This window comes from Salvia splendens, chromosome 17 (genome assembly GCF_004379255.2).
Source record: "Salvia splendens isolate huo1 chromosome 17, SspV2, whole genome shotgun sequence".
Taxonomy (NCBI): domain Eukaryota; kingdom Viridiplantae; phylum Streptophyta; class Magnoliopsida; order Lamiales; family Lamiaceae; genus Salvia; species Salvia splendens.
Genome location: NC_056048.1, coordinates 4638271 through 4662049, shown reverse-complemented (window position 1 = coordinate 4662049; position 23779 = coordinate 4638271). Strand labels below are relative to the sequence as shown.

The following is a 23779-nucleotide window of genomic DNA, read 5'->3' as shown; positions in this document are numbered from 1 at the left end:
AAGATTTGGGATAAAACATAACTTCACCAGCAATAATAATAGTTCATGTTATGAAGTATTAGAAATGGGCCACTCACCCCTTAAAAGGCCTCATAAGGGGGAGTGTTATCCACACTTATATAGATTAGATGGGATCTTCACCAAGTCGATGTGGGACAGAATTTAGAGAATTTAACACGCCCCCTCACGTGTGGGCCGGAAAGGACATCGGTCTTCCATCACGTGGGTAGGCAATGCAAGAGAAACCATCATCGATGTGGGCCGGAAAGGACATCGGTCTTCCACTCGTGAGGTAGATAAGAGATAAAGAGAAAACCATCATCGACTTGGGCCCGCTCTGATACCATATTAGAAATGGACCACTCACCTCTTAAAAGGCCTCATAAGGGGGAGGGTTATCCACACTTATATAGATTAGATGGGATCTTCACCAAGTCGATGTGGGACAGAATTTAGAGAATTTAACATGAAGAGGAAGAGAGAAAGAGAGATAGAACAATTAAAATTGCAAAAAGATACTCCCTCCGTCCGCCATTAGGAGTCTTATTTCATGGCGGCACGGGTTTTAAGAAATGTTAATAAAAGTTAGTGGATTACGAGTCTCACTTGTGTATTAGTTTTAAATGAAATATGAATAGAATAAGTTAGTGAAAATATGAGACCCTATTACTATTTATAGTAAAAATAAACAGGGACTCCTATTCACGAACGGAGGGAGTATCAAATTATTTGAAAAGTTGAATTGTGGCAAAAAAGCCGCGTCTCTCTATTACAAATAGACTGAAATGTGCTTTAGGGACTTGAGGATAGCTTCGCTCCAAAAATATCCAAACGGTGAAAAAGTAGTTTAAAAGATATCAAATCGAAGTTAAGGGACTTCATAAGACATTTTTAAACGTTACGGACCAAAATTGATACCAATCCATAGTTCAAGTACTAAAAAATGTTCCCTCCATTTTTTTAAATGAAGGGGAGTAAATTGACATAGATGCTCTTAATGGGTTTGAGAGTATTTTCGTCTAAAAAAATCTAACCAATAAAAATGTAGTTCAAATTATATTAAATCGAAGTTAATGGAAGTTTACATACTAATATTGATATCAATCCAAAGCTCGAGGACTAAAACAAATTTTCCCTTTTATTAAAACAAGCTTTACCACCATATTATCGGCACCTCAATAATTATTGGTCCAACTAATATGTTGATCTACTATGTTTGATAGCTCTCAATTGAATTGCTTCCTGGTGCCATACATAATTTCATGGTCAACTGTTTTTTTATTTATTTTCTTCAAGCCATAAACTATATTAATTCCCTTTATAGATACAATGATATCTTAAAGACTTTCATAGATTGTGTTATACTCCTAGTTTATATTCTTTACATATGTTAATTCAAATACTACTATGTTTTATTTTCTATTCTGGAATTTTTTAGAGTTTTTTTAGCATCTATACTAATAAAAAGTTCTTCCTGTGCTGTTGGCTATTGCTGAAGTTCCAATGATTTTTAAAAAGTATAGAATTAAGTTTAATTAGATTATTGTTTACCTCATGAATATTTGTCTGAAATCTGCTTTAATTATCTGCTACCACTATTTTTCTGTTTTGAGGTCAGTTCCTGCAAAAAAATAATTAGATTGAGTCTCTATCACATAAAGCAATTTATAGAGTTAAGGCACCTTTTGTTACTTTTTTTCATCTAGACAATATCAGCCTGACTTTCCTGTTTTGCCATCCATTTTCGTCTTTGGAAGTTTATTTTCTGCAAACTCTTGGAAACGAAATAGTTGTTATATGATGTATTATTATTACATTGGTTCTTTAAAAATGGAACGACTATAATGAGATAAAGAGTTGACCTTTAATAGTAAAATTGTAATGCAATCTTTAAGTGTAAGTTGTGTTGTGTTCCTTTCATGACAATACCTGCAAAAGTGGAGGAGATTAGGTATTTAAATGATGATAGGATTGAAGCAGATATCAGGTAAAGCATTTGAGCAGTGCAAAGACTAACAAAGTATACATTTAAAAGTTATAATTATGTAATTACTGCACAACGTCCAAAATATCAAAATTTAAAAAAAAAACATTTTTTCCATGATTTTTGCATAAGTAACACACTTTAGCATGTAGTAGTTTTATGCATTTGACCAAGGATTAATTATAGTATCTCAATTCCACTTCCGTTGAAATTATAAACATGAACAAAACTAAATGAAAATTCTGAGACGGCAAGCTATACTGTACAATAATCTGAAAACATACCGAAATGAATGGGCTTCCACTTCCAAAATATGGTGTGGTCACCAACTATGGAAAATGCTTCCTCTGGCATGCACTCAGCTAAAAATGGGTTAAAATAATTTGCTTAACAATCCAGAGGAAAAATGTCTATGTACAAATACTCTATTAAACATATGTGGAGTACCATTTTTAAGTAGGATTAGACCTTCTGGTTGAAGTCGTCTCTATGAGAGCTTCAAGCACTTGACAATCAAAATATTCCATTTAGAGTAAGTTAAGTACAAGGACATTCTTATTTGCTTAATATAATATACAATGATAGAAAATAGTTGAAGAAAAATGTAAGATATATTTAAAACATAACTATTTAAAAGGTACATAGAAAATGAGTCTGATTTTTCCCCTCTTTTGAGAACAAACATCCAACAGTTGACAACTCAAGAAACTCATCTAGGTTTACATGCTTTACCTTATTACCTGATGAGACATCAGTGTAACATTAGATATGCAAAATATTATCAACAATATAGAAGATGTGCATTTGTTCAGAATCATAACCATTATATACTGTTTGATGTACATATCTTCTGTTGAGATTGTGAAGTTTATTTAATTTATTTATTTTAGGGTCTTCGACGGTGGTGGCATGGATGGACCATTCATATGTGTGATCCACATGGGGATCTTTTGTTATATGCTACTGCACACTCCAAGTGTAGCTTGTATAAGTTCACAATCGTGCAACGATGCAACATGGCATCGGCAGGTGCTTTGAAGGAATTCACAGACGAGATCACCACTCGATGTTCATTGTTCCTTGAGGACAAGGAATTTTATGGGGGGAGTATTGGCAGCAACTAACTGGAAGATGCATGGGGAATCTTATGGGGAGAGTATGGCTGTGGAAGGGGAGCCGATTATACCTCTGAAGGATGCTCTTGCAATTTATGAAAATGAGTTTGGCAATTCTAGGAATTTTTTATTGCAATTTGGTGTTGATGCAAGGGCTGGGGAGAGGCTATATCATGGCAAGGTGAATGGAATTGAATATGTGCAGTACATTGTTGCATTTTCATATTACAAAACTTGTTCACAAACAAAGGAGTTGACTACCATTTTGAGTGTGATAAGGAATTTGAAGCGGTTTTCAGTTAGATTTCCTAAGCCAATGGTGAAGATGAAGTTAGAATTATTTTTTTGTTATGAGAGTTGTTGAGAGAAGCTGATATGTTGAGGGTTTCGGAGAGAAAAGTTGTATGCCAAGGTGCTCATGCTTGGAGTTTGGAGCAAGGACTTCTAGTGATGGAGTTGATGACATTCAACTTCTCAATGTTGGCCATTGATCACCTTAGTTATTCTGCTGGTGAGATTAACCACTAGAACTTGTCTCTGTATTCCTTGAGGACAAGGAATCTTAAGAGGGATGGATTGTTGCAATCACAAATTATCATCATAAGTGCAATGAGCAAGCTGAGGTGGAGAAGAATAAGCCACATCGACAAGTGAGTGTAATTGTCTAATATGAACTGGCGGAATTGAGCTGACTCAATGGAGTGTGCAGCTATAAATAGAAGGCAAAGGGCAGTAGTTAGGAGTCATGAAAATTGTGTGTTATGTGCGCTGAGCGCTTGTGCTAGGATTGTAACCTTGGTTACTTCTTCTATCTTGTTTATCGTTATCAATTCCTATTGTATCGTCATTTCTTATCGGTTGATTATCAGTAGTTAGGGACTGGCTACGATTTTGAGATGGATTACCGTTACGAAGATGAAGTGGTCGCCGGTTTTGGTGTCGGTTGGAGTCGTGGTTGCCGTTGACAGCGACATTTTCTCTCGGTTCGACGTGGAGTCGCTGAGAAGGAGCTTAGATCTAGGGTTTCATCGGTGTCGGTAAAAACGATAAAATCTTATATATTTTTTCTATAATATGTTATTATATCATAATGTGGTTTAATTATACTTTTTAATTTTAATTAGTTAATACTCCACTAAGTTAATCATTTTATAAAGTCGTTTGGGCTTCTTCAATTTTATTCGAAGTTGGGCTTTTAAAAAAAGGTTATTTTAATTGGGCCGTTTAAGAGGATTGCATGTATTTTACTTTTTTATGTGTGAGCCTTTCTTAGTAATTTAATTGGGCTGTTTTTAATGTTTTAAAAATATTTGGTCCAGTTGTTCAATTTTTCGTGGCTCTTTGTTACTATAAATTTCGGTCGCTGATTATAGTTATAAATAAATTATACATGATGGAGTAATATTTTCTAATGTATTTTTGCATTTATATAATAGTCGTGAAAATTTCTTAATTTCTTCCTAAATCGTGAAAATGTTTAAATGACTTTTTATGTTTAAAAATGTATTATATCTAATTTATTTTGGTTATACTAATGAAAATTTTTCATTGTGTACTTATCGTTTGTGTGGATCCGTCGAGAGTCCCATAATTATTATTGATAGTGTTACTATGCAACATGGTTTGTTTCATTTGAGTGAATAATTTGGATCCGTCGCGTTTGACTCATGATGAAGGTAATTTTTTTTTGCACTTTATTGTATATATGATTAATTTTATTTCTGCGTTACATTATTTTTATTGTAGAAAATATATCTTGGATTTATATAATTCTATATTATATTTTTTACTATATATATTCTTTTATTAATAATGTTGTTATAAAAAATTTGATATATAATGAAAAAAGTCTTGGGTGGACATAATGTTGGTCATAAAGTGTTAATGTCTCGAATGTCTTGAATACCATCTTATCCAAAATTGTTATTCAAGTTTTCAAGCCTACCAAATGATGGATAGAGATGGTGAACAGTTCAGTCTATTTCAGGGCTACCACCCACGCCCTAAAAGTTAAATATGACTCTTATTGTGGGACAGACCGAAATGACAAAATATGACTCTTATTGTGGGACAGAGGGAGTATATTTCAATGTCCGTAAATGTGCATAGGTTTTGAATTCTTATTTTATATATTCTCATTAGATATTGTATTAATTTTTTGAAACACTTATGTGCCGTTGTATTAATACTAGTTCACTTAAAGCTTGACTTTTATATGTAGGATGTAGAAAGATTTCTTATAAATTTATTGTCATTCTTACTTTTTACTATTGCATTATCTTTAATATTATGAACAAATTCCTGTATGTTAATTTATTAGGTACAACAAAGTCAATTTGTTATAAATGTAATAATAAAGACAAATTTATAAATAATAAAAAAAAACAAAATTTATTTCAGAAAAAATTACTGGTCTCTATTATCATAAGAAAAACGTTTATGTGTGAGGCCGACCCAACTAAGATAACACGGGCTTACTAAAAATTTACTCCGATTCTTTTTATTATAAAATTTTTAAATTTATCCAAATTTAAATAGCCATCAATAATTTCAATTATCTAAAAATATATTTTCAAATAAAATATAGCCTTTGCTAATATTTTGTCTACATCTGCTTGAGTTACATTTCGGCCGATTAAGCTGAGACTTTGATAAACACCAATTATCCAAAATAAAAATTTATTGTAAATATTTTTTATTATAACATGGGTTTGAGCTCTTACTAAAAACTTTTTTTTGTTATAAATTTTTAAAATTTATCCAATTTAAGTCTTCATCAATAATTAAAATTATCTACAAATACATTTTAAAATAAAATATAGAAAATGTAGCCCCTACTAATATTTTTTCTGCATACGCATTAGTTACAATTCCGATTAAACTGAAATTATGATGTAGAGTCATAGACAGATTACAAGATCGATAATGATCGCGAGCATTATTAATTCATTTTATTTTGCCCTTTTAGTTTCAAGTTACTTATGTTGGATTTAATACATTTATCATGTTTCTTCAGTATTCAACACGTCTAGCACACATAATTTCCTAATTTATCATTCATACAGTTTGCTTTATTTAGTCATTATTAAATGATAAGCATGTTAAAACATTCTGAAACATAAATAAGAAAACAAATAAAATAAGACAATTTGAGTATGTATTGATGTACGTAGAAAAGGAAAAGTTATCTGAACATAATGTGAGTAACTTTAATGAAGTAATTTAAGAATAACATCATTTATAAAATAATAAAGTTTAAGCTAGTGTACTAATCTAATTCATACTAGTAATACACTCCCTCCGTCAACAAAAAATAATCTCATTTGTGGACAGCACGGATTTTAAAGAGAAATAGATAAAGTAAGAGAGAAAAAGTAGATAAAGTAAGAGAGATATGAAGAAAAAGTAGTTAAAATATGGAAGAGAGGATAAAAAGTGGATAAAAATATGAGAGAGAAACTTTTTGTTTTTAGAAATGAGACTATTTTTTGTGTATATCTCAAAATGGCAAAATAAGACTATTTTTCGTGGACGGATGAAGTATAACTTTCTACACAATCATGAATTTCGAAACAAAATATTAGTATGGTTACTATATGACTTAATAGCACTATTCTTACCTAAAAATGCTAATTTTTAAATTTTCACACAATTAGTGTTTTTTTAAATGTCAAAAGGCTCAAACCTTCTAGAGCATCATGAGAAAAAGAAAGCCATCTATCAAGTTATACATCATGACCATCTAAACAACCATAAGACCAAACTAACAGTTTAAGAGCTCACACCAACAACACAGTCGAACACAAAAGCACAAAACATCTCCCTCCACCAGAGAGTACTAGCTCAACAAAGGACATGGTTCAAAAACATCGATTTTTCTCGTTTTCTACATTACTTTTATTTTCCACAAACTTTCTGGTTTTTCTAATTATTTTATTTGACTTTAGGTTTAATCTAAAACATTCAGTTAATTGCCTATTACGATTTCAAAAATCCTGAACCAAAATCACACTTATAAATACAATATGCCTATATTCCGGTTCGAATCATAAACAACAATTCCAGTTCAAACACCACTATAAAATCGCCACTTCCGGTCCTGTCACAACCGTCCTCACATCCTTACACGAAACCAGTCGAAATTAGCGGCAGCCACTCCTTGCCTCAGACAATTGTATGATTAGGTATATGATGGAGACTTCACATCATCCTTCACGTAACGTCCGCCACCACCCTTGCCTAATGAGTGAACCTTCAACCAAAAAAAGAAAAAAGAGTAAAGAGAAACAGCAAAAATATCTAACAAATAAAATCTTCATAGCTACAACTAGAAAAAGAAGAAGAAAAATATCTACTACAAAAGTGCTAACTCAAGAAAAAATATCTATTAAAGTGAGGTGTGATATAGTTTGATAGTAGAATATAAGTTAAATAATTGAAGAGAGTAGGATAGAGTCGGATACCAAAGCAAGCTTGAAACGAAACAGCGACTTCTACAAATATCGCGCGATAAACAAAAGTGGTAATAAATTATTCAAAAAGTGCAGAAAAAGGGATATTTCCATTTCAACTGTCCCATCTTTTGGTTCTCATTTGCCCAACGATACTCTTATCTTCTTCACCTTTTCCTTCGTCTTATCAGTTTCATCATCGCTCCTCCTTCACCACCTCCGCCTCCTAGGAACCGCTTTTTTCCTAGTTTCGACTTCCTCAATTGCTTCTGCTGGTAATTTGCTTTTTTAATTGTTGTTGAGCTAGGAAATCTCTTTTCTCGTCAAGGATCTTGTTGATTTGCGGCGATTGTTTGATTTATTGTACTTTTTCTTCTTTTATTCTTTAATTTGGTGATGATCTGGCTTTGATTTGAGAGAACAAGGGTTTTTTCTTCTCTATGTTTAACATGTTCAGCTGAATATGAAAGAACTGATTGCTTACGGTTTGATGCTTTGCTTTTTAGTCTAAGAACGTTTTCAATTGAAAGTTTCCAGCTCCTTATCGAGGAGTCCTTTTTTGTAGCTAGTTAAGCATTGAAACGATCTGTGTGCTATATTTTTTGTAATTAGGTAAGCACGAACAGGAAGTTAAAGCTTTGATTATGTGATTTTTTGCTTTAAATTTTATTTCTATCTGAGTTAGGTAGATTATTTGGATTCGGTAAGTAATCGATGTGGTGAAATTTACTTGCAGAGTAGATAGTTGCAGCGGTGAACTCTAATGGGTCGATTATGCGATTTTTGCGGGGAGCAAAGATCCATAATCCATTGTAGGTCTGATGCTGCTTGCTTGTGCTTATCCTGTGATCGGAATGTTCATTCAGCGAATGCTCTTTCGAAGCGCCACTTGAGGACGCTTTTGTGTGAAAGATGCCACTCTCAGCCTGCGATAACGAGGTGCATCCAAGAGAGCACCTCACTTTGTCAAGACTGCAACTGGTCTGGCCATGCTGCTGTACCGGCTTCAGATGTTGAGCATAAGAGAGAGATGATAAATTTGTATTCTGGCTGCCCTTCGGCAGCTGATTTTTCAAGGATCTGGTCCTTCTTTTCTGTTGATAAGTCAATTAGTAATCCTGAACCAGATCCGATGAGACTTGAAGAAAGAGAAGAAAGTCCCTCCCGATGTGAGTTGTCGCATGCGGATTGCTGTACAGAAGATACTGGTATGGAAATAATAGCTCCCGATGCTGTGCAGTTTGATGGAAAAGGACCACTAGATTCTCTGAACCTGAAGGTAATTTATGATTTAGATATTCGTCATTACTTAATTTTCAGTTTGAAATACATCAGGAACAAAGTTGGAGCTTTTGCTCAGCACACCAACGGCATTGTAGGGGAAACGGTTCCTCATTATACTGTTTTGGAAAATGGCTGCTTATGCTTAAGCTATTAGCTTTGGTTGGGTTACAGATTTCAGCTTAAGATTAGACATCTTTCTCTTTTAATTCTCCTAATGTACAAAAATCATTTTGTTATTCTTCATTCTCGAAGGATCTCAACTCTTCACAAGTTTTACAACTATTTCCTTCTTCTCGTTAAGTCCTTGAAGAGGACAGTGCAAGTTTTCCACAATCAGTTTATTATCTTTCCCTAAATCATCATTCTATTTTTCGTACTAGTTTATTTACTTTCCTTTTCTTCTGATTTACAAAAGAGAAATCATCTAGTCTCAACTTAATGTATAATAGGTCCGATTCCCCTGCATTCATGCTCTTTTGGCTGTTGCTGAGGTTGGTTGAGCCAAGCTTCATGAAGGTATGTTACTAACCTTACTTTATACTATTAATTCTAACCTCTACACTTGTTTTAACCTCACTAGAACCATTTCCTCCGATTCTTTTCTTGACTTGAAATATAATAAATTTCTAAAGGATTTCAAAATGAACTAGGGTGCTGTTGGATTGATCAAAGAAAATAATTTATACTGCTAATTACTGACTCAGAAAGAACTGACTCCTTCAACTTCCCTAAGTTTGTATCCACTTATTTAGAAGCTTTTAAATAATGGAGTAACATAACTTATAGGTATCACAATAAACAAGAAATCGATGATTTGTAATCCTTACTACAAATTTCTATCGATTTTGCAATACCATTTCATACCCTTATAACAGATAAGTATAATACTTTTCCAAAGTGCAGGTCCAAGAAATAACAAGTGCATAAACTTAGCCACCCTACTTCTTTAACATAAGTAGCAGGCATTATGATTTAATTAGAGTTGGTAATATCTTCTTAATTGATCTCACTGCATTCTTCTCTTCTTAATTCTACTATGCCCTCGCTACCAAAGTATCCGAAATCTGTAATCACTAACAATAGTGCGCCCCATCTCCCTGGATTTTTACCTCATCGCTCCTGTGCGCCCTGTGCTCTGTTCTTTATCTCAAGGACGGATCCTTCTGTGGCACAACCCCCAAATTCTTCCAAATATGTTTTGGAATTCACGAATATCTTTTGCTCCTGTGTAACCCCCTCAGTCAAAATCGTATAGCTTGGGTCAAAGGATACAGTTACTTGTTATGGTTGGCAGCATATTTACTTGATTATTCTTATGCTTGTCCGTTTCATCATTTGAGTTTGTTGCCTTTAATTTTTAAGTCCATTTGATTTTACACCCTTGCAGTTTCTAACTTTTAAGCACCTGTTTCTTGATCATGTAGGCTAGTCCGCCAAAGAAAGATCCTGGACCCACTCAAGAGGCTCCCTCCCAGAACTTTTATATCTCAGACACTGAGTTGAGTTTAGACGACTATGAAGCACTCTTTGACGAATCTCGTGATGAAACACAACAATTTTTTGACAATGGTGGAGCTGATAGCTTTTATGGAATGCGTGATATGTATGACAATGAATGCAATGTTAAGGGTGTGACGGCAAAGGTCTGCCTTCTATTTCTTATATTTCATGATGAGATGTTTTTTACTGGCCTGACTTTCTATCTTATACATTGTTGTTGAAAAATAATTTCAGGCCTCAAGTTCGAAGGTTGGAACATTGAAGCAGGATTGCAGCAATCAATTATCAGTCGAGTCCATGACAAGCTGTAAATCTGATTCAAATGATTGTGTCCCAAGACCAGCACAATCTACCCACTCAATCTCTTTCTCAGGCCAGACAACCAAGTGCAACATCGGAGATCTCCCTGAGAATGGAGGGTTTTCATCAGTAATGATGGAGGAACATCAATATGATGTTCAGTTTTCATCAGCTGTCAGGGACGATGCAGTGTTACGATACAAAGAGAAAAGGAAGTCTCGCAAGTAAGTAGAGTTACTTGACAATTGCTTCAGTTATTCTATTATGATGTGATAAGTAAGAACCAATTTGATTGCTGAGTCTAAATTCACTATGGAACTGCTGTGCCCTTTTGACAGGTTTGATAAAAAAATAAGGTATGCTTCACGCAAGGAAAGAGCTGATGTCAGGAAGCGTGTGAAGGGCCGTTTTGTAAAAGCTGGAGATCCGTACGATTATGATCCTTTGGACCTGATCAAAAGCCAATGAATGCTTCATTTCAGGATATGTATTTGAAGCCTGAAATATAATTAAGAAAGATGTATTTGAAGGCCTGATATGCAGGAGACTGAAGTGATGGAGATGCTATTTCCTGAGGGAGATGCCTCAAACCACCTCACAACGAACAGGTTCCTGCCGCCTGTATTCTTAGAGATAGACCGAGTGGCACGGTACTTTCTTTCTCATAAAAGAGGCAAATGGATATTCATTTTCTCAGAAAAAAAAGGCAGCTCTTTGGTGGTACACAGGCTCCCCACTTCAATGGATTTTGAAGTATGTAGTTTGTTTTGTTGCTCACACACTGTAATCTGAAACCAAAACCCCTACATTGTATGTAAATTAGAGTATCATGGTATGTACTTTGCGGGTTCTTCGCCTCTTGCTTGCTCTCTCGTGTTTTGCCTGTATTCCTTTTTATGTCTTTCCTCTCCTCCACGTGCGCCATCCATGTCGCGAGAGGTAGCCAAATGCAGTTGGAAAGATGGTGGTTCCGATTAGTTTTACCATGTGGTGTACCGTCAACAAGAAACATATCAATTCATTGAACAAGAACTAATAGATTTTATACATAAAATGGTGCTGTACATTTTATACATAGAAATCAATCAACTCTCTCCCGCCTCATCCAATTTCGCAGCTCTCTGATCACCCTCTCTTTGCGGTTTGCAAACTCTGCATTTTCCTCTTTTTATTCATTTGGAGAAGGAGCTCGAAGCAATACCGAACTCTCTCCTTTTTGATCCGTCTCTAAAAATAAAAACTTTCTATTTAATGAAAGTTCTCCCTCCCTCTCTAAAGAGGTAAGATTCATTTTTCATTAACATACTTTTCTTTCTATCTTTATCTTACTTTACTAATTTTGCATTAAAACTCGTACCAATTCAAAAGTTCCTACTTTTAAAAAACGGAGTAGTATTTTCCACTTAATTAATTATATGTAGCTTGACTGTATTTTTTTTATTGATTTAATAGTGTGAAAGACCGATCACTATTTTTTCTGAATTTATTGAATTTAATTTATTTTACATTAGTTAAATTATCATAAAGACTTTTTTACCCGATTAGCCCAAAAAGCAGGGTTTAGGGTTTAAAATTTCTGCCCTGAAATATTTATAACCAGAATAGCCCACACTCAAATAGCGCGATAGAGATAATCAAGTCAAAATGTGCAAACCATTATTCTTTAACACATCCATCATTTTCGGGCAAAAAAATGGACCAAATAAAAAAGTTAAGGGCCCTGAATGTAGCAAACTTAATATTCTTGACCAAAATTATAAATAGAACTTAGATTTAGGACTAAAAATAGACTTCAGTCTTTCATTAATAGACTTCAGTCTTTCATTTATAATAGTAGTAGAATCCATATAATTCATTTATAATAGTAGTAGAATCCATATAATTCAAATTACTCACTTCACGTTTATAATAGTACTACTACCAACCATGTTATTAAAGCATGTTCCAACACAATGTAACAATTTTTTGATAGAGGCAGTGCATTATTAGGGCTGGTATTCACACACTAACCACATGTTGTACGAATAAAAAATTTCCTTTCGTACAAAAGGAGAGCTATTAGTACTCTTCCCATAAACGAGAAACACATGTCTATGTATATGTTCTGAACCACAACCATAAATTGATAGAACAGCTAAAACTTCATCTGAAAACTTCAAAATTTATAGTACATCACAGTTTAATTGATTTTCCAGTGGCTTTTGATTCCTAAAATCTGAATTGCGATCAAAGGCATATTATTCAGATGGAGCATGCCAATAACAACGGAAACAACTTGGCAAACTATAAGTCCTCAACGATTGCTTAGAAAAAGTAGTGCGAGATTTCGAAAAGTTCCGGAGAAGGTTAGGGGCAAGTAGGACTGGTACCATGACGCTTGAAGAGCTTATCGACATATTTATAACCGGTGGAGTGAACTCACCTGGAGATTTTAACGAGTCCGGAAGCATGGTGCCTCCACATCAGGATCAATCTGCTGCTCATGGCCTCAACTTCGACACGGAAGTTTACTTAACCGACATTCTGCCTGATGAAATAACTGTGGACCTGAACCAAAATGACACTGGAAGTTTTCCAGACTCCTGTCCAGCTGTGAACACAAACTTGTGTGAGGGAGCAGGAGGCAGCGGCAGCAGAGTGACGCGCATAAGATACGGTGATCTCAAGTGTCACGGGGTGGCTGATCAGATTATTGGCAGTTCTAGCGCTGAAACTGTGTTTCACTCGGTCATGAAGTCTTTCAGAACTCCACGTGCAGGAAGGAAGAACTTGTGGAAGCAGGAACACGTTAAGAAAAATGGCAATGGGACCACTAGCAGGAAATACATCAAGAAGAAATATAAAGAGATTATATGCTCACCAGATGGAAACGACAACGACAATGACAATGACAACGACAACATTAAAGAACAATGAGGTGGTGCTAAAGGCTAAAGCACATGCATAGAGACAGGTAAGCTCCAATAGACTACTGTGAAGTACTCAAGAAATGCCTATTCGTCAATCTGATCATTAATTTCGTAATCTAAAGTTAAAACCTAGTCATTCATGTTATTTGTAAGCCTTGATACCAAAGGTTGAACAAGTGCATAATAACACATTAAATCATTAAGTAACAGGACATTAGCAGATACTACTAATTTTCTATTTCAATCTTCTTTAAGCCTATGAAAAAACCAAGCTGTTTGAACTTGAACTTACTTAATATGCCTTGGGCACTTCTAAAATTCATAGCCATGGCTAGGTATGTTAAAGTATATTCATATTTCCTAATCTGAACAGGTTCCGTAAGGTTACGAGAAGATCAATCTACCTCCAGAACCACAGGGAAGGACCATCTCAGATCCTGAACAAATCTCATTCATGGACAATAATAAAAAAGTGTCAGTGAGGAGAACTGCACTTGTATATTATGACTTGAGAGTCATTATTGTACAAAATACCTAGGATGCAATACATTGGAACAGTAGCCAACTTTGAGTTACACATGATACATAAGTGCTTAGATCTTATGAGTATTTAAAAGAGTTCATGTTTAATGATATAGAAGAGGTGTCCCTCTTCCTTTGTCTTGATACAACCTGTACTTGCAATTTAACGACTTCAGGAATAAATAATCTAAAACTGAAGCCTGGAAGGGTTTTTACATGCATTTTGCTCCGCTAATAGCCAAATTATTGCCTCAACTTTAAACTACCCTTTAAACAGCATTTAGTTTATCAGTCCGATCAAAAGAAGAAATGGCCATACAATACAAACAAGTAGGCCAATCGGCTATTTGCTTTACTTAACTAACACCTATTAAACAGCCCAAGATGCGAGCAAACTTTTCCTAATAGTTAGTTGTAACCAAGAAAAACAACCTTGCATCCAATGCTTGCCTTCAAAAACCTCCTACATATACAGCATCAAAATTCTTTGTATAGTAACTCAAGCAAACTGCGAGAACCCACAATACATGACAATTGATAAAAGAGATGCAAATCATGCAATCAATCATACAACAAAAGAGAGATACCTGCTCTAGAACAAAAATAGTGTTCTTACAGGAGAACAATTGTAACTCAAAAAAATAAGCATTTTGCTTAGCCAAATAGATCCTCATCATCATCATCATTGTTGACTAATTTACTTTCGGATCCAGAGGTATTTCCTCCCACGATACTAGGAGAAGCTTCCCCACTACCAGATGCAACCGGTTTATGTGCCCAAGAAGAGCCAACTTTGACAGACAATGACTCTCCATAAAGATCGTCATACATACCACCACTCTTGGCAGGAGCCTTGACCTTGTTCAAGACTTGCTGAAGTTTCTCTGTCACACCTGTTTCAGAACTGGGAGCTTGCTTCGCAGGGGTATGTTCCGACCCTTTAGGTATAACTGTAACCTGGACAAGTGATTCATACTTCCCAACAAGACTTCCTTCTTTCACACCCATGGGACCAGGTTCTGTCTCCACATCAGCTCCATCAGAAAATCCAACAACTTCAACCAGCTCCTCCCCAACCTGGTCCTTAAATGCCACTCTTGTTCTCCTTATTCTCTTCGATGCTCTCTCAGTTAGCTGTCTGCCATCCTTTGTAACTGACGAGCTAATTGAGTTTTTCGAATTAGATAATGTGCTGGGTGTCGCCAACCCATTCAAAGAACGATTAATAAATGTATTATATGCTAAAACTGCTTCTTCATCAGAAGGATCTGGAGGTGGTGGCAAATCAATCTCTGAGGGTTGAGGAGGTGGAGGGAAAAGAGCATCGTTGTTCTTCCTCAAAACATACGTTCTGGTTGAAGCAGCAAACCGTAGAGACTGCCCTGCTTCTAACTCCACAGGGGAGTCTTTGGCCAATCGCTCATTTGCAACAAATGTGCCATGCGCAGAGCCTAAGTCAATCACGTATATGCTGCAAAAAATACATATGAGGACCATCAGACTTCAGAGTATGTTGGGAATATTGTTAAGCTACCAACCTAATCAACCCAACCAATATTGCACTAATAGAGCAGCTATTGATCACATTCTAACCATATCATGCATGTGTGCAGCAGGTTACCCAAATTCATGGATACACACATCTTCTTAGAACAACTTGATAGATCTAATGAAATAACTAGTAAGTGTATCAAAACTTTTGATTGGAAGCTTAGCAACAAGGAATCATGTTCTAAACAAGTACTGTACTAGAAATCAAGAAGTGCATGTTTCTGACTTCTGAGGAACATTTTACTAGCTACCCTTTACATCAGAACCAAAAACACACCTTCAAATTCCAAAAGATAGATGAAAGGTAACCATATTAGAGCAGAAAGTTGATCATTCCTTACCTGCCATTTTTGTGTGGAATAACAGCTGCATGCTGACGAGAAACAGACTGATGATCAAGCACGAAATCACAAGCATGGAACAGCCGGCCAAAGATATGCCTCCTCTTATCCAAGTTAACCCGATCAAGAACCTCCCCGTCCTTCAAAACTTCGAGGTAATAAACACCAGGGCGAGGCTCAATTGCCCAATCAGGAGGCTGCCAATTTGACTGTCCCCCTCCAACCGGTGTCGCGTGCGGAGCTGGAGCTGGAGCTGAAGTTGGGGGTGCATCCACTGCGAAAGGCCTTTTCACAACATTCTGAGAATTTTGGTGTTGGTTCTGCAAATATGATCCTTGAGCTTGATTAGCTTCTCCAGAAGCAGGAAGTATGGGTGTTTTAGTGGCAGCATTCGTAGTAACTGCGAAAGGTTCCGAAGACTGGGCTTTCTTGAAACGATCAAGACCCGCTCTTCCATACATAGCTTAGTGCTATATCTTGTCTTAACAATTCTTTTCAAAAATCAATTCAGGCACTAAGGATGGAACATGACAGCAGTCACAGCACCACAATTCAAACACTAACCCCACTGCAAAGACGCAACTCCCAATGACACCAAGTTCTGGCAATGGAAAATCAAATTACAACACATAAAAGTCCCAATGTGCGTTATACACTTGAATAACATTGACAAGTAGAAGCAACATGAGATCAATTCGAACTACATTGAAATAGCGAATTATTGAGAAGGTAAAAATATGAAATACGAGAGATATACATCAGTTAAGCCATATCGACTACACAGAGGGAATTGTGTATCCGTACCTGAGAGTCGTTGTATGCATAGATGTAAAGAGCCCTAGAAATTGGGGAATTTTGGGGTTAATGCTGCAGACCATATATCGAAGATCGAGTGTGGAGCTGTAGATTGACAGAGGAGAATGAATGACTGAATTCAACTAAAATTGTTTTTGGGCCGGGCTTCACGTATTCATATTTGGGCCGCCAATTACAATAATTTCATGCCCAAAAAATATCAATCATTTGTAGCAGGAGGTACACTTTTTTTTATTAATAATAATAGTACAAACAATAATAATATTTTGAAGTACATGTGTTAGCTTGGTGTTAGAGCGGTTAATGTTCGAGATTAAAGCTTTCATATTCAAGTTCATCGTAACACAATTTCTTAAAAAAAAGTACTACATTCTATAATATTGAACTCCTAAAATTGGAAATTATAAAAATCATTTTAATTAATTAATGATTAAAGTCAAATCTTTTACCCTAAATATTTGCCCAAGAAATTTTTTTATAGTTTAATTTTGGGAAAAAAATATCAAAATATATTCATGTAAAACTTACTAATTCGGCAAAATATTCTTGATTGTAATTTTTATACAAAACCGTTAAAACTGGATCGGTACATATTGTATAAGACTAGAAACCGCAAATTTAATATATAGTACTCCCTCCGTCCCACATAATTTGGGACACTTTGACCGGGCACGGGTTTTAAGAAATGTAATGAAAAGTGAGTTGAAAAAGTTAGTGGAACGTGAGTCCCACTTTTATATATTAGTTTTATAATTAAATGTGAGTAAGAATGAGTTAGTGGAATGTGGGGTCCATTATCAAAAATGGTAAAAGTGAAATGGGTCAAATTATGTGGGACGACCCAAAATGGAAAACTGGGTCAAATTATGTGGGACGGAGGGAGTATAAGACTAAAAAATTTATTTGAGCTAATATACAAGATTAATTTTGGACTTAGTATAATAAATATAGCCAGTAAAATTTTGAAACTACAGCAAATCAGAGACCCAAAACTGGCCATGTGCCCACTGCAGACCGTCGGCTATCGGTCAAGCGCGGTCAACGTATATACACCCGGAACTGAGAAGCCGGCTCAGTCGTCCCCGTCTCCTCAGAAGTCACAGTCGGTTCGTCATTGGCAAATGGCAGTGGCAATACCAATACGAAATCCATCTACGACCCTGAAACATATTCCTTCTCCAGCACGCTGAACATCACCTTGAGGCGTTCCTGCAGATTCGAGACGATGTTTTTGGTGATCCGTTTCTGATGCCTCGTGTATTTCAGCCACGCGATCCCAAAGTATACTTGAATGCTGCACCCCACGGATCTTGAAGGCAGGTCTTCAACCTGGTACCTCAAGTGAAGCTGCAAACGAGTTAAGAGGGCACAGAGTCGGACGAGAGCAGGAAAACAGTTTAACGTGCTTACAGTGAAGTAGTCACCGAGTGGGATTCCGTGGAGAGTCATGATCTCCTCTATGAGCCAGCCCGGTTTGTTAGAGAGGCGGGACTTTTGCTGAGTGCTCGTCACTTCTCCTCCATAGCGGGATATTCGTTTGTCAAATTTGTAGTAAAGCTGTCTCTGATGCACATCTGCCTTCTCAGATTCCCACGGGCTGTGAGAGTAGTTCAGGCATCCGGTTCTCTGCATCACCCTTCTGTCGATTTCACTACCTCTGAATAGCTCCATACAGAAACTCGTCTGAAGTGATGAAGCACGAGTCAATTGCAAGAGAAAGGAAGAAACGGACGGATAAGGTAGCTAGGTAGGTACTCACCGGAAGAGAGAGTATGGAAGAATAAACCAGAGACACGTTAACATCCTCGACTCCCAGGAAAGATCCACTCTCCTCAGTACGGAGGGTTCTGGCTTCAGATTCTTCGTCTACTGCTTGACTTTTCGCCTCAACTTCCTCGTCCACAACGAGGAGGCTTTTGCCTATGGCCTCCTCTTCGATAGAAGTGTTGGCCTCGGATTCTTCATCTGCGATCTGCACCTTCTGTTCCGGTGTCAAGGATCTTGCCTTCCATAGAGCCATGATCGTTCTGATACAGACGATAAATTTTCGCAAAATTTTGAATTGTAAGATTAAAAATAGATAAGAAGCAATGAAAATTAAAGACTTCCAACGAACAACAAATAGATTATAATCATTGGTGGACACTTCATAGACCATCTCGTATGTACCAAAGGAGCTCGTATATTCTTGAAGATACCTGTGGGCGACATTGTAGGACACAAAAGAATGAAAATGAAACTTCAGCCGGCCTTCGTCATCCTGTGTCCTTGCTCCATGCCGTGCATAAAATCCTTTGACAGGCCACAGTGTGATGATTATGATCGGGCTCCCCATTGACGACAGTGTAGGAGGTATGACTTGAATATCTTCTATATCTTCCCAGAGAAAGAAAAACTTCGTCTTGTGACCGAATAGATTTGCATGAAACCCAATTATTCTTGCTGACAGAAATAGACGGCCCTGCCATCAGAGGAACAGAACAAATCAGTAACTAACACTAAGGGAAAATACGAGAAGTCCATATATACCTGGAGAGGCATTTTCCGTTTCAAATGACAAGAAAAGTCGTTGATGAGGAACTCCTCAGGAGGTAATGCGAAAAGCTTCTGGAAAGCCGAATTTGTTTGAGGAGAACGCAATCGTATCTACAAAACAGAGCACACGGTTTTGATCGGCTCAGAAGGAGGCGAACGCACAAAAGTGCTACCCCATTTCAAAAGTAAATCCATAGCTGCAAAAGAAGTCATTACCTTCTTGCCCACTTCCTTCTCCATCTTTGTTATATAATCTTTTACGACATTGCTACCCTTGGTATTGTTCAAGAAGATTCTCAAACGTAATTTTGACTGGCACGTCTGAGCCAGCTTTCCTTGTAAAGGAATCCAGATGTCGGACAGATCCGAAATATTAGACTTTAGGAAATTTATTTCAGCACGTCCAAGAGATGTGGCATCATCAAAAGGGCCATCAAAATCGAAAACCTCCACTTCCAGAACAGATGGAGGCTCATTCATTGCATCAAATTCAAAAATTTCTGCAAGCAACTAACAACATCAATGAGGGACCCCATTCCAATGCAATCATATACAAAAAAGCCAGCCGCGTCTTCAATCATGGCAAGTAACATGGTAAAGTCAAAACTAAGGCAATACCATTCCAATGAGGATTAGATTTCTGAAACTTGATCGAGCTGGTTTTCGTCTTTCCATTGCAATTGAACACCACATAGGGATCAGAGTACCCACTCGAATCCACAGCTGCCAAATTGCTCCCTTCAACTAAGGCGACAGTGAGCAGCCAGCCATCCCCCTGTGCTTTGATTCCATGATCACTGCCTATGACCAATAATAAAACCGAATCAAGCTAGTTCATCAAAGATAGTACAAGATAAACTAATCAACTTTGCGAATTAAAACCATGGCATAGAAATAAGATGATAAATCAAACTACATTTGATGAATTTTCTAGATAAGCACATGATGTGTTGGATACACATTGCGATTTATTAGCATACCTTTTTGCACTCTGGCCTGCATAAAGCGAGTGATGGACTCCAGAACACGTTGCCCTTGTAGAACCAATACGCCACACACTATCAGCTCACCAAAAGAGTCGGGCAAGTCTAAACCAACAAATTCAAGACCCTCAACAGTGCTAGGCATAGCAAGCCATATATGCGTGAGCACATATACACCCATTAAAAAGGTCGAAACAACTGTAAAATTAGCAAAGTACTGAACAGCCAATTTCCAGTCCGATTGACTCTCCACCTGAAGAGATGCCAAAAGCTGGTCTCTCTCCGAACCTACATCTTGCAAATCAAGCGGCTTCACAGTTTGAGATAGCAACTTGTCATACTGTTGAAAGCTATCCTTTATACCTTGTCTCGCTCCACCTTCAATCATACCTTTCATAATTGTACTCTGCAAAAAGTTCACTCGCCAAGACACTTCTAGTCGAGAAGACTGCTCTCCTGATGGCTGCTCGGGCCCTGGAGTAATGCAGTAAAGCACTTCTACCTTAAAAGTTTTCCCATACGGAGCGTCTGGAGTGCTCACACTTGATAAAACAGCGAAAGCCTTACCATCAGCTTTCAAATATGTGTGCTCCTCTATGGCTTTCAAAGCTTTAATCAATTTACTTGGTGCTTTAGTATAACAGACCACTCTTTTTAGGCTTTCGCCATTATTTTCATATTTCCAGGGTCCTATTTCAAGATCTGTAGATCCCTCTAAGTCCGAAAAGGATTTCAAAAAGTCAGACTCTGGTGAAAAGAGTAACGAGTTCAACTCTCCATGCGGTATTGCATACAACTGGTCTAGAACAACCCCACCAGGTAAACTACTCGGAACTTCCCCAACTGGATCCCGCATCTCTATACTTTTCATCATTTCATCAAAATCAACCGATGGATTTTTCTCTTCAGGATTGTTCTGCGGAGGAACAACTGAATCCACGAATTCACATACATCAGATGCATAGATAGGTTCAACCGAGCTCACGGGAGCTGAATCAACATTCTTATTGAAGATTTGTGCAATCCGACCAGCTAAGGTCGAAGCATTCCACTTCTCCCCCTTTTGGGGGGCTACATCTCCTGATCTCAAAGGTGAAGGTGCCCAAAGAGGGGAAGACCTTGCATATGTATCACTCGTAGTATCATTCATAGGTGGCACATCAAGTAATGTGTTATTTTGTGAGAAACAAATCGTTAGAAGTATCTCGCCTGCAATTGGACAACGCATTCATCAACAAGGAGGAACACACACCCCATCAAAACTTCCACACCATCAAACAACAATCAATGATGATCATAAGCTAAACTATTCATTCCATAAGCTAGACTGATACCAAAACTAACTAACTAGAACCACTCATTCGCATAGAAACAACTAGTTAAGTACTACAAAATTGGAAGACCAACTAAAATCATAAGATACCACATCAAAACCTCTACACCACCAAACAAAAATCAATAATTCTGGAAAATGCAATGATCATAAGCTAAACTATTAATTCCATAAGCTAGACGAATACCAAAACCGACTAACCAAGCACAAAATTATAAGTCCAACTAAAATCATAAGATACAAAACCAAAGAAAACAGAGAAAGAAGTACAGAGAGACTAATTACCACAATCCTTGTTCTTGGCCTTCTTGGTTTTGGGCTGCAGAGTGTACCAAGCAGTGCCAAGGGACTTGTCTTTGGCATCCAAAACTCGAATAATGGGCACTTTGATATACCCAACGAAATCATCGTTGAGGTACTTGTCCTCATCCAAAACATCTATAAGAAGCTCTTCTTTCAAGTCATCAACTTTAAAGATGAACTCCTCACACCACGATGGATTCAAGCACTTCTTCACAACTTTACTCCTAAACCTCTGCCTCCCCAATTGCAGTTTCACATAGGGATCGCTGAATCCATTTGTATCCAGCGCCGGAATGTTTTTCGCTTCGATCACTCGCACTATTAGCTTCATCTCTACCCCAAATATTCTTTTATTCTCGATCAAGAATTGCTTTGATCAACGAAGAGTATGCGCATTCATTTCTCGAAAACGGAAGACCAGTTACTCCAAATAGCGGAAAATCAAGAAAAAATAGTTAATGAAGTGAAGAGAAACTGAAATCTCAGTGGGAATGAAGCAAGGATACGAAATGGGATTAAGAAAAAACGAATCTTGGAGCAAAAAACCCTGATTTCTTGGAAAAGAAATGAGTAATGAAATGGAAGTGGCAGCAAAAAGGGCGTGAGAGAATCAAGAAAAGCAGATAGAAGCTTATGATTGATGGATCGAGAAAGCGGATAAATCTCAAGAAGGGAGAAGTAATTTGATTTGCCGATTTGGAAAGATGTTAAAGCTTTAAACTCGGAAAATTCCTGAAACGTTAGAGAGAGAGTTGATTGCTCATTGACATTTTAAACCAACTAATGAATTTATATTCAATTTCTCGACTTATTTCTTTTTCTGAATTCAATTCATTTTGTGTTGTTTGACTCATTTACTTTTTAAATCAAACAAATAAATTTATATCTAATTTCGTTTTCAGATTTCAATTCCTTTTTTTCTCTTAATAAGTCATCGTGATTAAGGAAGTTGTCTAACACTCTATAAGTATATCATTTTATTTATTTATATATTAACTCTAGTAGTATTAATTTAAACAAGTGGGTATAGTGACTATAGCTAGTCCTGTTATACTATTGTAAATAATAGTATAAATTGATATAATATTTAGACTGGGATTTATGACAGAAGCATGTTAATTATATTCATTTGTGGTTGGTAATAGTCGAATCAATACAATTAATTACATTTTGTCGCATGCTAAGTTTAGCTAAGATCTAAAAATCTTTTTTCTGGCAAATTTCAATCCTGCTTAGACGACATAAAGGATTAACTTACAATTAATCATCTTAATTAATGCACTGATTAAAACTTAATCAGCCTAATTAATGCACTGATTAAAACAGAAGCATGTAAATTATATTCATTTGTGGTTGGTAATAGTCGAATCAATACAATTAATTACATTTTGTCGCATGCTAAGTTTAGCTAAGATCTAAAAATCTTTTTTCTGGCAAATTTCAATCCTGCTTAGACGACATAAAGGATTAACTTACAATTAATCATCCTAATTAATGCACTGATTAAAACTTAATCAGCCTAATTATTTTGGAATTATATGATCAAAAATAATTTAAACTATGTTTTATTATCATATTTTGCTTATTTATTTTTACTACCTAGTACATAGTGGCGCACAGTCACAAGAATCTTTTCTAGAATTTAAAACTTTTACAAGCTCAAACCAACATATAGTAGTGAACACATAAGACTCTCACAAGAATAAAAAATAATCAAAACCTCAATAAAGCAATTGAGGAACAAGGACCATTCAGATGTTCGGATCGAATTTTCACCCAAGTTGACCCGATCTGAAAATCTGAAATTTTATGAAAATGAATTTAGTCCAATTCGAATTGTTCGAAAATCTAA

At 36.4% G+C, this 23779-nt stretch overlaps 4 protein-coding genes across 6 annotated transcripts; 2 read left to right on the top strand and 2 right to left on the bottom strand.

Moving 5' to 3' along the window:
- Positions 1 to 7541: 7541 nt before the first annotated feature.
- Positions 7542 to 11491, top strand: LOC121774991 (zinc finger protein CONSTANS-LIKE 10-like). 2 transcript variants are annotated; one of them, XM_042171922.1, is made up of 5 exons: positions 7542 to 7825; positions 8292 to 8829; positions 10259 to 10477; positions 10569 to 10858; positions 10973 to 11491. In XM_042171922.1, the coding sequence occupies exons 2-5, from the start codon at positions 8314 to 8316 to the stop codon at positions 11100 to 11102; spliced, it is 1155 nt and encodes a 384-aa protein (XP_042027856.1). In that variant the 5' UTR covers positions 7542 to 7825; positions 8292 to 8313; the 3' UTR covers positions 11103 to 11491. The 2 variants fall into 2 exon arrangements, with proteins under 2 accessions (XP_042027856.1, XP_042027855.1); XM_042171921.1 differs by having other exon boundaries at positions 8287 to 8829.
- A 1283-nt stretch (positions 11492 to 12774) lies between these two features.
- Positions 12775 to 14152, top strand: LOC121774107. The gene is made up of 2 exons (XM_042171021.1): positions 12775 to 13587; positions 13917 to 14152. Exon 1 carries the CDS (start codon positions 13005 to 13007, stop codon positions 13548 to 13550), a length of 546 nt encoding a protein of 181 aa, XP_042026955.1. The 5' UTR covers positions 12775 to 13004; the 3' UTR covers positions 13551 to 13587; positions 13917 to 14152.
- Positions 14153 to 14535: 383 nt separating this feature from the next.
- Positions 14536 to 16880, bottom strand: LOC121774105 (protein phosphatase 1 regulatory inhibitor subunit PPP1R8 homolog). Its single transcript, XM_042171020.1, has 3 exons — positions 16762 to 16880; positions 15958 to 16558; positions 14536 to 15536 (listed from the first exon to the last, which is right to left on the bottom strand). Exons 2-3 carry the CDS (start codon positions 16416 to 16418, stop codon positions 14720 to 14722), a joined length of 1278 nt encoding a protein of 425 aa, XP_042026954.1. The 5' UTR covers positions 16419 to 16558; positions 16762 to 16880; the 3' UTR covers positions 14536 to 14719.
- A 776-nt stretch (positions 16881 to 17656) lies between these two features.
- On the bottom strand, positions 17657 to 22703 carry LOC121775052 (C2 and GRAM domain-containing protein At1g03370-like). 2 transcript variants are annotated; one of them, XM_042172008.1, is made up of 9 exons: positions 21910 to 22703; positions 20289 to 21500; positions 19927 to 20109; positions 19525 to 19808; positions 19303 to 19419; positions 18972 to 19234; positions 18533 to 18800; positions 18184 to 18456; positions 17657 to 18102 (listed from the first exon to the last, which is right to left on the bottom strand). In XM_042172008.1, the coding sequence occupies exons 1-9, from the start codon at positions 22256 to 22258 to the stop codon at positions 17926 to 17928; spliced, it is 3126 nt and encodes a 1041-aa protein (XP_042027942.1). In that variant the 5' UTR covers positions 22259 to 22703; the 3' UTR covers positions 17657 to 17925. The 2 variants fall into 2 exon arrangements, with proteins under 2 accessions (XP_042027942.1, XP_042027941.1); XM_042172007.1 differs by having other exon boundaries at positions 17657 to 18120; positions 21910 to 22700.
- Between the last annotated feature and the right edge of the window lie 1076 nt (positions 22704 to 23779).